At 45.0% G+C, this 16,839-nt stretch overlaps 1 protein-coding gene across 9 annotated transcripts in view; it reads right to left on the bottom strand.

Moving 5' to 3' along the window:
- Positions 1-16,839, bottom strand: part of baiap2l1a (BAR/IMD domain containing adaptor protein 2 like 1a) — a 166,440-nt gene that overhangs the window by 11,973 nt on the left and 137,628 nt on the right. For 8 of the 9 annotated variants that reach the window (XR_011596800.1, XR_011596799.1, XM_070900759.1 and 5 more), the window contains 2 exons: positions 15,645-15,822; positions 1,188-1,228 (listed from right to left, as the gene is read on the bottom strand). Coding sequence is in view for 7 of the 9 variants with exons in the window: in XM_070900759.1 (XP_070756860.1) it covers positions 1,188-1,228; positions 15,645-15,822 (219 nt within the window). In the remaining 2 variants the exon portion in view is untranslated. Of the gene's footprint in view, positions 1-1,187; positions 1,229-6,426; positions 6,507-15,644; positions 15,823-16,839 lie in introns of those variants that run through there. The other variant, XM_070900765.1, reaches the window with a different exon arrangement.

Below are 16,839 nucleotides of genomic sequence, written 5' to 3'. Positions count from 1 at the left end.
CCATCTGCCAAATTCTTGCCCACTCACTTTGCCTGTCTATGTCCTCCTGCAGCCTCTATGTCCTCCTCACACATTACCCTTCCTCCCATCTTTGTATCGTCAGCAAACTTGGCTACGTTACACTCAGTCCCCTCTTTCAAGTTGTTATAAACTGTAAATAGTTGGGGTCCCAGCACTGATCCCTGCGGCACCCCACTCGTTACTGATTGCCAACCAGAGAATGAACCATTTATCCCAACTCTATCAGCCAATCTTCTATCCATGCTAATTTATTACCTCCAACCCTGTGAACTTTTATCTTGTGCAGTAACCTTTTGTGTGGCACCTTGTCAAATGCCTTCTGGAATTCCAAATATACCACATCCACTGGTTTCCCTTTATCCACCCTGTTCGTTACATCCTCAAAGAATGCCAGCAAATTTGTCAAACATGACTTCCCCTTCATAAATCCATGCTTTCTCTGCCTGACCAAATTTTGCTTTTCCAAATGTCCTGTTACTGCTTCTTTAATAATGGACTCCCAACATTTTCCGAACCACAGATGTTAGGCTAACTGGTTTATAGTTTCCTGCTTTTTATCTGCCTCCTTTTTTTTTTTGAATAGGGGTGTTACATTTGTAGTTTTCCAATCTACTGGGACCTCCCCAGAATCCAGGGAATTTTGGTAAATTACAACTAATGCATCCACAATCCCTGCTGCTACTGCTCTTAAGACCCTAGGATGCAAGCCATCAGGTCCAGGGGATTTATCTGCCTTTAGTCCCATTATCTTACTGAGCACCGCCTCCTTAGTGATTGTGTTAAGTTCCTCCCCCCCTATGGCCCCTTGACTATCCACTGTTGGAATATTGTTAGTGTCCTCTACAGTAAAAACTGATACTCTAAACAAGTATTTTGTAAGGGGAAGGAAAGTTTGGGAGGGGGAAAATTTCAAAGTATTAAACTCACCATATAGTGACAAAAATATATAACAAAGCTCTTTAAAAAGAATCCCATCAATTTTTGTCACCTCCATAGAGATCTGCCACACAGGCTTCCTTTCTGCTCTGTGACATCACGGATAAGGAGGTGCTGAAGTGCCTTGAGCACAGATGCAATGAACAATGTGGGCACTGGCTTCAGACCAGGGGGAGAGCAAGACGCAGCACTAATGGGAACATTTTAAAGTTGTGCAACATATCTTTTACCTGAGGAAAGGTGGTTTCATGATGCCATTCACCTCCGAACTCTGTAAAAGAAGGAAACAGAAGCTTAACTCTACACATCAAAGACTAAAAGGGAAAATGTTATTTTTTTAAAGCGAACTGCATGCCCCAAATTTACAATCCATGGCGATTGGTACTGGTAGGCTATTGCTGCTGTACCTATAAAGAAAGAACATGCACTTATATAGTGCATTTCACAACCTCAGGATATCCCAAAACACTTTAGAGCCAATGAAGTTTGTTTTTTGAAGTGTAATCAGTGTTGCAAAGTAGGCCACATTGTCATCTAAATGTTGACAACACGAACCGTATCCAGGATCTACAGCGGTTACTGCTCTCCAAGTGAGTGCATTAACCATTCGGAGAAAAAATTAACCCGTGACAGTTAAATAGAACGGCCCTGAAATCCTGGTTGGCTGCTTCCCGCGGGCGATCGAGAGAAAAACTTTAAAAAGATGCGCACTTAGCTGAAGCTGCTGCGCCCACGTGAGTTCCCAGTCCTGAGGCTGCCACTGGCTGCGCGTCGCAGCGCGAGCACGTCAGGACATACGCCGGGCTGGAGTTGCAGTCATGTGGCTCTGGGCATCCAATCAGGTAAAGTATATACTCATTCATAATAATGGGAACTCCGTAAGTTGGAGTTCCCATTATTATGAATGAGAACCCCCCCCCCACCAACACACTGGTTGTGCTGATCTCAGCCAGGGTAGCAAAAGGAGTGCGACAAGTTGAGCAGGAATACACAAAAGAATTTTAGCAGAACTCTCACACTTCATTATTCAGTGACCCTTGCTGGAAAGTCTACATCAAGACAGCGAGACCGTACCCAGAGTCCAATAGCTTGCCAACATTCTCTGTCTAGACACATAGGGCCCAAGTTTCCACATGATAAAAAACGGGCGCCCATCCGAACTGGGCCGGCACCGGAAAAAAAACGAGCGATTCTGGAGCGCTTTGCAGCTCCTTGTCTGCTTGGCGCGGCGCCCAGGGGGGCGGAGCCTACACTCGCGCCGATTTTGTAAGTGGGAGGGGACGGGTACTACTTAAATTAGTTTTTTCCTGCCGGCAACGCTGCATGTGCGCGTTGGAGCGTTCGCGCATGCTCAGTGTGAAAAAAACATTGGCACTCGGCCATTTTTGTATTCCTTTGTAGCTGTTTAGTTTTTGAAAATTTTTTAATAAAAGTACATTGCCATCAGCACTGAGGCTTCTTGTAGCAGTGAGAAGGCTGCAGGAAGCCTCAGAAAGTTGAGGCAGCCGTTTCCCGACGACCTCCCCCTTTTGCCGTCGGGAAATGGCTCCTCAATTTCTGAGGCTTCTTGCAGCCTTCTCTTTCCCGCCAGCCATCTGGAACGGCTCCATTCCCTTCCCCCCCCCCCCCCCCCCCCACCCCGCGTTCGGTTGGCTCCCTTCCCTCAACCCCCCGCCGGCTGCATTCCTCGGCTCCCTTCCCTTCCCTCCCCGCGTTCGGTCGGCTCCCTTCCCTTCCCTCCCCGCGTTCGGTCGGCTCCCTTCCCTTCCCTCCCCGCGTTCGGGCGGATCCCTTCCCTTCCCTCCCCGCGTTCGGTCGGCTCCCTTCCCTTCCCTCCCCGCGTTCGGGCGGATCCCTTCCCTCCCCCCCCCCGCGTTCGGTCGGCTCCCTTCCCTCCCCCTTCCCTCCCCCGCGTTCGGTCGGCTCCCTTCCCTCCCCCCCCAACGTTCGGTCGGCTCCCTCCCGCGTTCGGTCGGCTCTCTCCCTCCCGCGTTCATCGGCTCCCCTCCCCTGTTCATCGGCTCCCCTCCCCTCCCCTCTCCTCTCGCTCCCCTCCCCTCTCCTCCTCCCCCCCCCCCGCGTTCGTTGGCTCCCTTCCCTTCCCTCCCCCCCCCCCCGCGTTCCTCGGCTCCCTTCCATTCTCCCCCCCCCCCCCCCCCGCGTTCCTAGGCTCCCTTCCCTTCTCCCCCCCCCCGCGTTCCTCGGCTCCCTTCCCTTCTACCCCCCCGCGTTCCTCGGCTCCCTTCCCTTCCAACCCCCCGCGTTCCTCGGCTCCCTTCCCTCCCCCCCCCCCCCCCCGCGTTCGGTCGGCTCCCTTCCCTTCCCCCCCCCCGCGTTCGGTCGGCTCCCTCCCTCCCGCCTGCCCGCGTTCGGTCGGCTCTCTCCCTCCCGCGTTCGTCGGCTCCCTTCCCTCCTCCCCCCCCCGCATTAGTCGGCTCCCTTCCCTCCCCCCCCCCCCCGCATTAGTCGGCTCCCTTCCCTTCTACCCCCCCGCGTTCCTTGGCTCCCTTCCCTTCCCTCCCCCCCCCCCGCGTTGGTTGGCTCCCTTCCCCCCCCCCCCCCCCCCGCGTTCGTTGGCTCCCTTCCCCCCCCCCCCCCCCGCGTTGGGTCGGCTCCCTCCTCCCCCCCCCGCCTGCGTTCGGTCGGCTCCCTCGTTTTGTGAGGCTTGCTGCACCATTCTTTCTGGCTGAAGCACTTTCACACAGGTAGGAAGATGGTTTATTTAATCTTTTCTTTGCTTATAAATGTTTATTCAGGTTGGATTTATTTGTATAATATTTGTAGAAGTATAAATAAGGATTGATTGTAGAATTTAATGACTTCCCCCCTCCCCCCCCACCTCGTTCTGGACGCCTGATTTGTAACCTGCGCCTGACTTTTTAATGTGTAGAACAGGTTTTTTCAGTTCTACAAAAATCTTCACTTGCTCCATTCTACTTTAGTTTGGAGTACGTTTTCACTGTGGAAACTTTCAAATCAGGCGTCAGTGGCCGGACACGCCCCCTTTTGAAGAAAAAATTCTGTTCCAAAGTAGAACTGTTCTACCTGACTAGAACTGCAGAAAAAAAAATGTGGAGAATTGCGAATTCTAAGATAGTCCATTCTCCACCAGTTGCTCCTAAAAATCAGGCGCAAATCATGTGGAAACTTGGGCCCATAGAATCATAGAAGTTTACAGCATGGAAGGAGACTATTTCAGCCCATCATGCCCGTGCCACAAATGAAGAATAGCCACCAGGATGATGTACCTGAGGACTGCCAAAGCTTTTGGAAATGTACCCCAGTACATTTCAGGACAATAGACAATACGGCAGGGGGAGGGGAATAGGGAAGAAAAGGTCAACTTAAATCACAAATTCATGCACTGGAGCCGTATCATATATCTTCTACAGCTGAATTTTTCCTCAAATTGAATCCAAACAGCCAGCTCCTATCTAACCAGGGTTAACCTGCAGGGAGCTCCTACCTAACCGGGGTTAATCTAGAAGAGAGAAATAAATGGGAAGAGATTACTGGTGAAGTATGGTGTAATTTCATCAATCAGGTTTGTCTATCTGTATCTCATTTAAAAAAAAAATCAAATAGTTACAGAAGAATTATGAACATATTTCTGCCTTTTTTTGTTGCTAAAGCATCAGTGGTGTACTGATGTAAATGACTAAAACTGACTGTTGGGGGATTAGAAATAACATTACTGGAGGAAATATTCAGAAAGGCAGAAATGATTCATTTCCACTGTGGTAATTCTGTTCCCTCGGCCCAAGTCAGCAGCCCCGGTGATGCCATTGGAATTTGTTGTTTAAATGCAAAATACTGGTTTAAAAAAAAAGTGCCCAAAATTATCAAAAAGGATGTCAAATTATAAAATCAGATTTTTAAAACATATTTTCATTTTATTTGGATAGAAAAGACCAACCTCTGGTGGAGTACTTTATTTTGGTGGAAGTGGGTCAAATCATTCCTGTGCTGTATGCTCCAGTTATGAAATACAGAGATAGACTTTACTGCTTAAAGACCATTTCCTTCTTGCAGTACAGATTTCAATCACAAGAGGGCAGCATTTAGTAAGAAAAACACTGCAACATCAAAAAAAACCAACTCTAGTTAACACCTGCTTTTCCACAGCAGCATCCTAACAAGCCATTTTTTGCCACTCCAGCATAACAAAACAGACATGTTTTGGAAACATATTGCAAAAGAACAAAGTCAATCCGGTACACTGAAATATATATGGGTCAGTGTGAGAGATTGCCAAAGTCAGAGATCTTAAAAATATAGAATCATAGAATGGTTACAGCACCGAAGGAAGCCAGTCAGCCCGTCAAGCCAACTCTCTGCAAGAGCACCTCAGCTAGTCCCACTCCCCCAGACACCATCAACTAAATCATCCTGAAATACTCTTTCTCGCATCGTTCGGTAAAGGAACTTCTACATATATGCAGTTCTTTCAAACCTGTGACCTCCACCACCGAGAAGGACAACACCACCGAGTTCCCCTCCAAGTCACACATCATCCTGATACACCTCGCCATTCCTTCATTGTTGCTGGATCAAAATCCTGGAACTCTCCAACAGTACTGTGGGAGCACCTTCAGCACATGAACTGCAGCGGTTCAAGTCGAAGACCCCCCCCACCACCTTTTCCAATAGGGATGGGCAGTAAATACTGGCCTTGCTAGCGACACCCACATCCCAAGGATGAATTCAAACAAACCTTGAAGCTTTATAAATTTCTTTACATCATCATGACCGAGGTCACATTTACAGATTTTATCATCATCATAGGCAGTTCCTCGGAATCGAGGAAGACTTGCTTCCACTCCTGAATTGAGTTTTTTGGTGGCTGAACAGTCCAATACGAGAGCCACAGACTCTGTCACAGGTGGGACAGATAGTCGTTGGGGGAAGGGACTGGTTTGCTGCACGCTCATTTCCGCTGCCTGCGCTCGGTTTCTGCATGCTCTCGGCGTTGAGACTCGAGGTGCTCAGTGCCCTCCCGGATGCACTTCCTCCACTTAGGGTGGTCTTTGGCCAGGGACTCCCAGGTGTCAGTGGGGATGTTGCATTTTATCAGGGAGGCTTTAAGGGTGTCCTTGTAACGTTTCCTCTGCCCACCTTTGGCTCGTTTGCCGTGAAGGAGCTCAGAGTAGAGCGCTTGCTTTGAGAGTCTCGTGTCTGGCATGCGAACAATGTGGCCTGCCCAGTGGAGCTGATAGAGTGTGGTCAGTGCTTCAATGTTTTTTATACAGATTTTTATACAGATTTTATACGGGTTTAAAAAAAAAAAGACAGTAAATATCTCGTGTTTAGTAAATAATATGAATTAAAGCCAAGCTGACACTTGTATTAAAACGTAAGCACAAAGTAACATCGAGAGGGAACAGGTCAATGCTGAGAAACGATCAGGCAGGCTGTGAAAATCGTTATCTCAAAGGTGCTTCTTGCCTTCCAACATAATTTCCTGCATACCTAATTTCAAGCTAAGGCCTTAAAAAGTGGCCTTGGGAAGCTGCCACAAATTAATTGGCTGCAACATCCAAAAGGTTAATCTGCAAGAGAAAAGGGTGAGAAAAATTACTTATCTTGTGGCGTTGTCTTCATTCCTGAAACAAGAAACATGCTCCACACAACACTGGAGTGAACAGGATGTGACATCTCGAATTATGTTTTTAAAGTCTTTGGTGGGTTGGGACCAGGCTCACAGGAGTTTGTGGCGAGAGGCTCTCTGGCCGGGTCTGTGATCAGCTGTGTGGTAAGTGGCCCTGAATCTCAAAAGAATGGTGTTGTTGGTGGTCCCCATCTCAGCCTGTGGATGGACTGGGTTGGCTCCTGTCCGAGTGTCACTCCCAATTTTAATAGACGCTGTTGCAAATGGGAGTGCGGACACACACAGCCAAGCCAGGCAGTGGAACAAAATTCCCCAAGTCATGGACCACGTGCCAGTGTCTGGGGCTGTTCTTGCCATAGTCTGAAGCCAAGAGTTCCATTTATCAAGGACTTGATCCAGGATTAGAGTCCTGGACGTTGTCCGTTCCCTACCTAAACTGCACCTGAAATATGACCATTGAATCACAACTGGAGTGATGTGTAGCAGGTCGGCAGAACCAGTGGATTGGATAAATGTTGGTCAGTTTGTCAGGTACCCCAGCTCAAATTCTCATGGTGGTCAGAAAACCTCCTGATCCCCCCCACTCCCCCGTCCACCCTGCTAAAAAAGACAAAGACCAGATCAAAGGGCCCGCTCCAGGTATATCAAGTGACAATTTCAAGACTCTTTCACCCCAATGTTGAATTGTTTTTGCTCTTTGGTCCAAGAAAGCACCGTCCTACAGATCAATATCGTTCATCAACATTTTCTTGGGAGAGACTCTGTCCCAGAAGCCAGCCAGATTCTGAGCCAATTTTAGGATATTCCTGCACGTTGGAGCAAAAAGGAAATGCAAAAACAACGTTACTGCAGTGGGGGTACTGGCTGTTACACCAGATCCAAATTCTCTAAGCAAAGTCTAGAGATTCCAAAACCTGCACCAAAGGACTCTTACTTTAGCAGTGTAGGAGCTGCAGAGGCGCCCATCCCAGCCCTTCCTTTGGACACACATGGAGTTGCAGGGAATGCATAGAGGGTAGACCTGAGATGGGCCTGGTTGCAATGGTGGGGGTGAAAGACAACAATCTACAGTAAGTCAAAGAAGATCTGCATGCCTCCTCGTGACACAACCTATCTTTAATGAAACAGCAAATCCTAGACTGGAATTCCAATGCAAAAGCCAACAAGAGAAGCAATATTCCACACATCACAACAGCTGACAGCTTCAGTTCTGTAGGCAGGGGGGGGGGGGGGGGGTTGAGTGGGTGGGATAGGGAGAAAACAGAGGGTTCCTGCTGCTGATTGTTATCGAGTACAGACCTTGGGTGAGGGCGTGCTGAAATGCCCCCACATTCATATAGCCTGTCAACACACTCACAAATGAAAAATGACAAACCAGATGAGGTTCGAAAAGACAATCTGTGCTAATGGAACTATACACCAGTATGAGTGACCTTCAGGAAAAGGAAGGAATTTTTTTTAAATCCCTGTAATGATATAGAAATATGGCAACTGATCTTTTTCAACAAAATAATATCTTCAATGGAACATTCTTTAAATGAAATTCTATGATATGTAATCAATCTATTTTTGGAATGTACACTGGGTCAAAGTTTATACAAACATGTTAGATAGATTGTGTGTTTTTACAAAATCCAGTCACTCTCAGGGAACACAGTGATCAATGTAGCAACTTCTTTCACATGTTGAAATTACAGAATTGAATGGCTTGGGGTCATGAAGAACTGGGCACCTTATTCCCATACTGCATGCCTTTCTACATTAAACATTAACTCATAGCTTTAGAATGTTGAAAAAGTTGGTTCTCATTTCAGACAGAATCACCTGTTCCTGTCACATGAATCTTCCACTGCGTTGCAAGCCAGCAGCTGTGCCAAGCACTTCTTCTCAATTGCAATAAATCCTTAATGGATTGATAAAACAATTACAAGCAAAGGACATGTTGATCCACATATCAAGACTCCAAGTTCCCAGCCTAATTGATCACTGCCACTTAATGCACCAGTTGCAGTTTTTACACATTTGTTTCTAATACCTTTTTAAATATTGAATTCTGGATTTGTGTGCCCAGCATTTACATCAAATTGAATATTATATCGAGTGCATCCCAAAGCAATGTAGGGGTGTCCCCTCTTCCAAAGATAGCTCACGTATGTAGAGTAATGCTTGTAAAGTAAAATTGATATTTTCAGTGACGTTTACGTGCTCAAGGCAAGTAATGTCAGCACTTGGGAATACTTCTATTTTGGGCACTCAATGTCAGCATAAAGCATTTCTAGGTCATACACAGCACAAGCTAACTCTTTTCATAAATATGCCCAACTCCAGCCTCAAAAGAGCACCTCCTTTCCCAGTGAGAAATTCTCTATTTCATACACTAATCATCCTTCTCAGCAAGATTGCCAATTTGTGCCAAGTTGTACTCTGGAACAAGCAATCCCCAACACTTTGGGCTCAATTTTCCCCCAATGATTTGTGCCATTTTTTTGCAGAACGGCGCTTTTTTTGACCCAAGTTAAAAAATACAAGTTTCCCCAATCAATTTGCACCCGCGTATCTCAGTTAGTTACGATTTTCTTAGGTTCGTTTCTTTGAGGCAAAGGGGGAGTAACCTGCCACCCGCGCCAATTCTAGCCAGCTCAGAGTTACTCCAGTTCTTCTTAGGCCGGCGTATGTGGCATCTGTAGAATAACCTTCTGGTGAGTTAAGAAAATCGGCACAGGTAAGTAAATCAGCACAGCAGAACAGGTAAGGGAAAATGGGGGGGGGGGGGGGCTGGAAAGCCTTTCAGGTATAGTTAGGTGTGGGGACTGGGAGGGAGGAGGCCATTCGGCCTGGGATAGGTGCGGGGTCAGGGACCGGGAGGCCGCTCGGTCTGGGATAGGTGCGCAGATTGGGAGGGAGGCCATTTGCAGGGATGGCGGGGGGCCGGGGCAAGAGGGGGACTTTAATAATTTAGTTGCTGCAATGTTTAATGTGCTTGTGCTCGGTAAGTTGCTGCAATGTGCCTGTGCAGGTTGCTGTGAGCAGGCTGTGAGTGTCTCTTTCCAGCCTCAGCCCACATTGCGTCACTGGTTACCGGGGCAACCCGATCTTTTTGGTGCAGATCAAGACTTCACCCCCAAAACTAAATGACCGGCTAGGCGGCGCCAAAATTAAGAAATTAAATGGGGAAACTTGGAAGATTTTTTTTTGGCGTACTTGGGCCCCTAAAAAACAGGCGTAAGTCTTCAAGTATGCCAAAAAACAGCTTTGGGGAAAATGGAGCCCTTTAATCTACTCATTACTGAAAACAGAGCCACAATTTTATCTACATGTACACAATTTATTTGGGCTAAGTAAACATGTACTAGCATAGAGGACATTTGTGTAAATTATAATTGGAGCATTTTAAGTATATAATGGCAATATTTTCATAGATTTAGATTTACTTGTTGAAAAAACCCATGTCAAAATAAGTGAAAGTAACTGGCTCTCTCAATACCCCAAAATAACAACCTTCTACAGACCCTACTACAGCAGATTTATTTTTAATTTCAAATGCAAGGGGTAAGAATAATTTTGAGAGGAAACCAAACCCGAAGACTGGTTTAAAAATAATTATTTGTTGATAAAAATCCAAACCTGGATTCCGATCATTTTCTTCCTCCAAAATCTAAATTCAGAATTCTTTTAAATACTGTTTTTACTGGCAAGGGGTTGTATGTTCCAATAAGCTACCACTAAAGTACCAGTTTCAAAACTCTCTCAATCTGGCTTTATATCTAGGTAAAATCTGAATACTGCTATCTGTCCCATTTCAAAGTAACACACAGTTTTACAGTCCTCGTTAATGTAGGAATTGTACAGTAAACTGTTATGAATGTTATGACTGCTAGTTTATAGCAGTATTAAACAGTGGCACTTGTAAAGCTCTGTATAGTAGTTTTGGGCTTCATCAGAATATTAAACAGCTTTTAGGTCACAGTGATTGTGAAGAAGTGGATAGTAGCAAATTAAGAGAGACTTTGAAATTGCATGACTAGTGCATCAAAGGAAGAATAAAGATATAAACCAATAAGCTCCTAGATGGCTCAGTGAGTAGCTAAACCAGACAAACCAGCAAGGTCCCATGCTTTGACCCTTGATCTGTGCTGATCGTGACTGAGACAGCCATAGGATGCTATAACTGGCCTCAGCTCTCCAGAGTAATGGAGATGAAGGATGGGCTAGGGTTCCTGTTCCAATTGCTATTGAGCTAACTCTGCTGGAAACATCTGTGAACATGAGGTGTGCACCGGATCAGACTCTCAGACAAATCTGCCAACACACAATGTTGAGGTTCCCATTGGAAAAATGGGCAATTGGGCAAGGTGCAGTGCCCGTGGAACTGTGCTCTCGTAACAAATCAATGCCTTCAGGACAGGAAGTGAGTAAATAAAGGTGCAAACTAATAAAACTCAGTATTGTCGGAAAATGATCACTACAGCCATTTTTTTTTAAGCAGTAATTGAGTAACACAACCAAGGAATTAGGTACTTTCTTTGATCATTTCTTTGTTTGATTGAAACAATGATGTATGGCAGCATTGAGTATTGGGACATTGGCTGGTGCAGGCAATCCCATATAGTAATAATTCACTGTTCCCAGCCATGTAACAGGAATCATGTGCGTGGATGCGTATGGCGTGGCGTGGGTGTGTGGGTATATATGTATGGTGTGGGTGTGGGTGTATATGTATGGTGTGGGGGTTTGGATATATATGTATGATTGGGGGTGGGGGGGGGTGTAAATAAAAGGGAGAAAATAAAATAAAAATAAAAAAGGTTGAGTTAATGCCAGACCAATCTCGCATCCAGCTGGTTCACAGCAAGACAGAGACCTGGGAGTGGGTCACTGATCCTCAGTTAGTGCACAGCCCAAGCAATTCGGAACAAAGCTGGAGGTTCGGGAAAATGGCTTCACAAATATGATGGTCTATATTATTCACCATTTGAGAACTGTTCAGCTGAGGACAGTAGCATTCTTCAGTTGGCTACAGGGCAGTTCAACAGCAGTCTAGGTGACTCACTGACTGACTGACTCTACCGCCTTTCACCCAAGTACCGAGGGGGGGAAATTTGGTTGCTTAACGCCTCCTGTTAGCGCCTGGAGGGGGGGAGCACTACTAATGGGCGCTAAGGGGTCAGCGACCGGGCGCAGCAAATGCAGCAACGCCCATGAACTTCAGTGCCGGTTTAGCGCTGGCGTTAACTCTGACCGCCTGGGCCTCTAGCGCCTTGCAGATCGTGATGTCATAAAGTGCGCAGTGCCCAGTTAACGCCCCAGATGTGAAATTGCCCCCGACCCCCTGCTGTAGTGCCGGGCGTCAACAGCAGCAGGAAGAGGAGGCGTCGTCACCTCGGCTGGCCGCTTGGGGAGCGCTAATTAAAGGGAATGGTCTTCAGGTAGGCCAAACTTTATTATTTGCACCAGTTTGGTGCCTGCTCAAAGTTTTTGCTGTTTCATTGCTGCGCGATGTCCAAGTCCTCTCCTCGCAGAGTGTTTAGGGCTGTAATGGCAGTCGCGCTGGTCACCTTGCAACGCTGAACTACCTTTAACCGAGGAAAGCAGCCTCTGATGCTGTTAGCAATTCGCTCCACATTGATCAGCACTCTGCCACTACCACCCTGCGCTTGAACTTTAGCGCCCCGAGAGAAGTTCACGCTCGATTTAGTGCTCCACTTCCCTCTTGGAGCGCTAAAGCTGAATTTCCCAGCAGGAGAGAATCATTAGGACCTAGCACTACTTTTTCTACTTTTCCCAAAAGTGCTACAGAATTTCCCTCTAGCCCCTCATCATCATTGCCAGTCCCTCGAAATCGAGGAAGACTTACTTCTACATAAAGCTCTTCGGTGACCGAACAGTTCAATACAGGAATTACAGTCTATGTCACAGGTGGGGCAGACCGTCGTTGAGGGAAAGGGTGGGTGGGGAGTCTGGTTTGCCGCACGCTCCTTCCACTGCCTGCACTTGTTTCCTGCACGCTCTTGGCGACGAGACCAGAGGTGCTCAGTGCCCTCCCGGATGCTCTTCCTCCACTTAGGGGCGGTCTTTGGCCAGTGACTCCCAGGTGTCAGTGGGGATGTTGCATTTTATCAAGGAGGCTTTGAGGGTGTCCTTGAAACGTTTCCTCTGCCCATCTGGGGCTCGCTTGCCCTAGTCTCTGGCCAGCACTTCTCCCAACAGTTTGGTAAAGACTGGTCACAAATCTGTTTTGCCACTAACCTTTTATTTTTCCCCCTCACAAACTGGGAACCATTCACTACCATAATCATATCCAGAAGGGGGAAACTTGCCTCAGTACAAGTGGAAGCTATATTTTTGATAACAGCAGTCATACAAGAGAGAATTACAATTGTCAGATAGCAGAAATAGTTTCCATCACTTTCCTTTAGAATTACATTTGACTTAACCTTTCGAGAAGTCTATTAAATTTAGATCAAAACGCTCAATAATTTTGTGCATCTCTCCAATTCTACTTTGTAATACCCTGTCTTTCAAATTTTCCATGCTGTTTGATTGAAACATGTACAACTTGAAAACTGCAAATCTACAATCAGCTAATGACAATTAAAACAGAAATAGGATTTGGTAACCTTTCATTAAAAGCTTTAAAGTAAGAAACGGCCTCTCTCTGGCTGGTTATTACTTTTGTAAAATACATTTAAAGTCCTACTTTGACAATGTTTTGCTTTTACTAATATGGTATTTTACATTACATTTTCAATCTGTAGTGTGAAATATCTTAATGCAGTTACTGAAAATAGCATAGGTAATGATCAGCTGCTGCTTCTAATTATAACAGAGGAGGATATAAAAAGTCATTAAACAGAACCCAAATATTGTTTTCACATCAATAGTGTGGTGTACTCTCTAAAGCACCTCTTAATAGCCTGTTACAGAGCAGCATTGCCTAGAAACAAACCTACCAGCCTCTGGGCAGGGGCATGGTACACACTGACCTGAAGGGCAGAAAATATAACCTAATCTTTTTAATGGCAAAACCAAGAATTATATCAGAATCCAGCCTTACTATATTGCTTCATAAGTGCTAATGGATAATTATTTTCTGTTGTATTGAAGTCAACTCTTACTGAACGATTTAATATTTCTAGCTCTGTGCTTGATCTCAGTTTGCAAATACTCGATTGGTACTGGAGCAGGAAGGGTAAGAAAGGCCTGTAAGTGATGATTTACAATTATACTACCAATGGTACTGAATTGGCAGGGGGGGGGGGGGGGGGGGGGGAGAGGAAAAATGCATTCCACACCACTAAAATGCATGTATATCGGACTTTAGTGAAAGATTCCAGCACAGGTGGAGAACATTCAGCCCATCATATCTGTGCAGGCTCTTGGCTAGATCAATCCAAAAATCAATACCACTGCCTCACTTACTCTCCACAACCCTGTATCTTCCGCTGTTTCAAATATTTATCCACTTATCCTGGTCTCTGCCATACCACTTCCTGAGGCAAAGCATTCCATGCTCCAGCAACTCTGCATAAAAACATTTCTCGTAACCTCTCTTCACACTCTCATGAGAATTATAAATCGATGACACCGGTCACTGACTCTCTAAGTGAAGGAAATAGTCTTTCCCAGTTCACTAACAAAACCCTTCATAATTTTTAAAACATCCATTCAATCTCCCCTTAGTCTTCTTTGCTCCAGTGGGAAAAGTCCCAGTATCTCAAGTCTCTCCTGTTCATCAACTAACTTTCGACCCAAGCCATATTTCTTCTCAAATCATGTGCCTCAGTTTTTCTAACAATTAGACTCCCTACTTCATCTGTGAGTGGTCCTAACCTCTCCAACTATTCCTTTACCTTTTATAAGCTTACAGAAGCATTTTATTATTTCCTATTATCTCCTGGCTTTCATTCATATTCCTATTCAGTCCTTCTCATCTCCCTTTTCACCTCTCTAGTGCACTTGCTATATTTTCCTGATTTTCTTTAATACTTTAGCCCTTGTTTTATCAGATGCCTCCCCTTTAAGTTTCAGTTTCGTTTTAATCTCTCTATCCATTGAACTCTATTCTTTGATGCAACCCTCCTTTCACCGTGATGGAATATTTTATTCTGTTCACTATCCATCTCTAAGATTTTGCATTGGTAAATCTGTAAACCTGTGTGTATATACTGGGGAGAAAAGGTAGCAATAAATAAGAACCAATGGAGGGAGGAAAATTATTCCTCACAACTTGTATCAGGTAAGAACACAACATATAGGTTGAACCTCCCTTATCTGGAACCACCCCTCGTCCAGAACCATTCCTGACCACCGTGTGGCGCATGCCCAGAACTCCAACATGAACAAATGAAATCCTTCCTCGCTGCCGACTCACGCAATCGCTGGCCTGACCTCCACCCGCTCCTCCTCCCCTTGGTCTCTCTGCCGCACTCCCAGCCCCAATATCCCCTTGCTCAGTACCTGTACCATCCAATTTAACGTGACCACCCCTCATCCAGATAAGGGATTTTTCCGAAACAGGCCAGGTCCCGAGGGTTCCGGATAAGGGAGGTTTGACCTGTACTTTGTACTCGGTCATGCACTGAAGTTCCTTATGAAGTTGATTTTATCTTTGTTTACATTTGGATAACAGCCAGGCCGTGTTGAGGTTTTTTGAGCTCCCTATTGTTCAAACTACATATTTAACTCAAATATTGATTCCATAGCTTTATTAATGCAATAGCCCACAAACAGTTAGTTCTGATTTGATGGTCACCATACTTCTCAGTGTGCAATGTGCTGAAAGGGTGAAATTCTGGTCAGTATGGATTTTGTGCTCAAGTCTCTGGAATGAGACTTAAACCCATAATCCTCTTGAGTTAAGAGGCGAGAGTGATACCACTGAGCCACAACTGACATGGAGGAGATGGACGGTCCTGCACCCCAGCAGTGGCACTGCGGAGAACTTTGATTTGCTATTGTGTTAGTAACATGCAACTACATGAAAGAAATGACAATAGTCCTAGAATTCGATACAAGAACACCCCGATAATCATTGATATTTGTATAAAGCTGGCACATTTGGTCTTTGATGGGTACTTACTGAATTTGTATTGTCTTGTTGGGGTACAATTCCTCTGCTTGGAGCACTGCTGAAAGAGTGGAATGATACTTCCTTGCTGTGATGTTTAATAGGCTCAGATATGTAATCTGGAGGAGGTAGGACAACATTTGACCTCTCTGCAAGATTTAGAATGCTCATACTCCGCACTGGAACTGGGCTAAACCAAAGACAATAAAACAAAAGTTAAGGTGGTGCTGTTTTCCATTATTACTGATGTACTATAAAAAGCAATTTGTGTAGGAAATGTTAAAACAATTACTTGGTTAGGTTTCAATTTACTATTGCTGTGATAGTCTAGCATAAAACATTTGTGCTATAATATATACAGGCTACAGAATTTCCCATCAATCAACTGCAGATTATTTTTTGATGATTTTACCATTAGTTCTTTTGTGTTAATGTCATTACGTTCTTACACAGAGCACAGCAGCTTAGTCAGTCAGGGTTATGTAACTTTCTTTTAACTAATGTTGGTTAGTTTATCTTTAGTTTGAATGCAGGGGCCTGGTATAATTTCAATGAAAAAGTAACTCTGGTTGTTTCTGCTACTTAAACTGCTTTTTGTTGCATGTACTACCCTTTCATTACTGGAGTTTCGACCCACATCACAACCATCATTGTGCACTGTGAAATGGATCATATACTCAGGGGCATGTTATGTGCAAAGTGTACAGTACATATATGGGTCAAAATCTTGAAAAATAAGACTAAACCAATTTAACTCGGGAAACTTTTAGAAAGTCTAACTTAAATTATTGAAATTTCCAAGGAAGAATTACTTCCTGTAACTCCAATTTTCAGAGTCAAACTACCCAGGGAAGATTGTCACATTGCTTCTGCATTTGACTTTCAATTAGAGCTTTGCCAACTTGATGTGCTGTCAAGTTAAACATTTGTTTTCATATGTTCCTGAAGGTGTTCACACAAATTATCACAGGAAAAAAAAAAGAGGTACAAATGATTAACATAGCAGCATAATGAAATGGATTTCTAATAGAATCATATAGCACAGGAGGAGGCCATTCGGCCCATCGTGCCTGTACCAACTCTTTGAAAGAGCTATCCAATTAGTCCCACTCCCCTCAGCCCTGTAACCATTTTCCTTTTCAAGTATCCAATTCCTTTTTGAAAGTTACCATTGAATCTGCCCCCACCATCCTTTCAGGCAGTGCAT

This window comes from Pristiophorus japonicus, chromosome 15, assembly GCF_044704955.1.
Source record: "Pristiophorus japonicus isolate sPriJap1 chromosome 15, sPriJap1.hap1, whole genome shotgun sequence".
Taxonomy (NCBI): domain Eukaryota; kingdom Metazoa; phylum Chordata; class Chondrichthyes; family Pristiophoridae; genus Pristiophorus; species Pristiophorus japonicus.
This window is presented reverse-complemented; position numbering and strand designations above follow the sequence as displayed.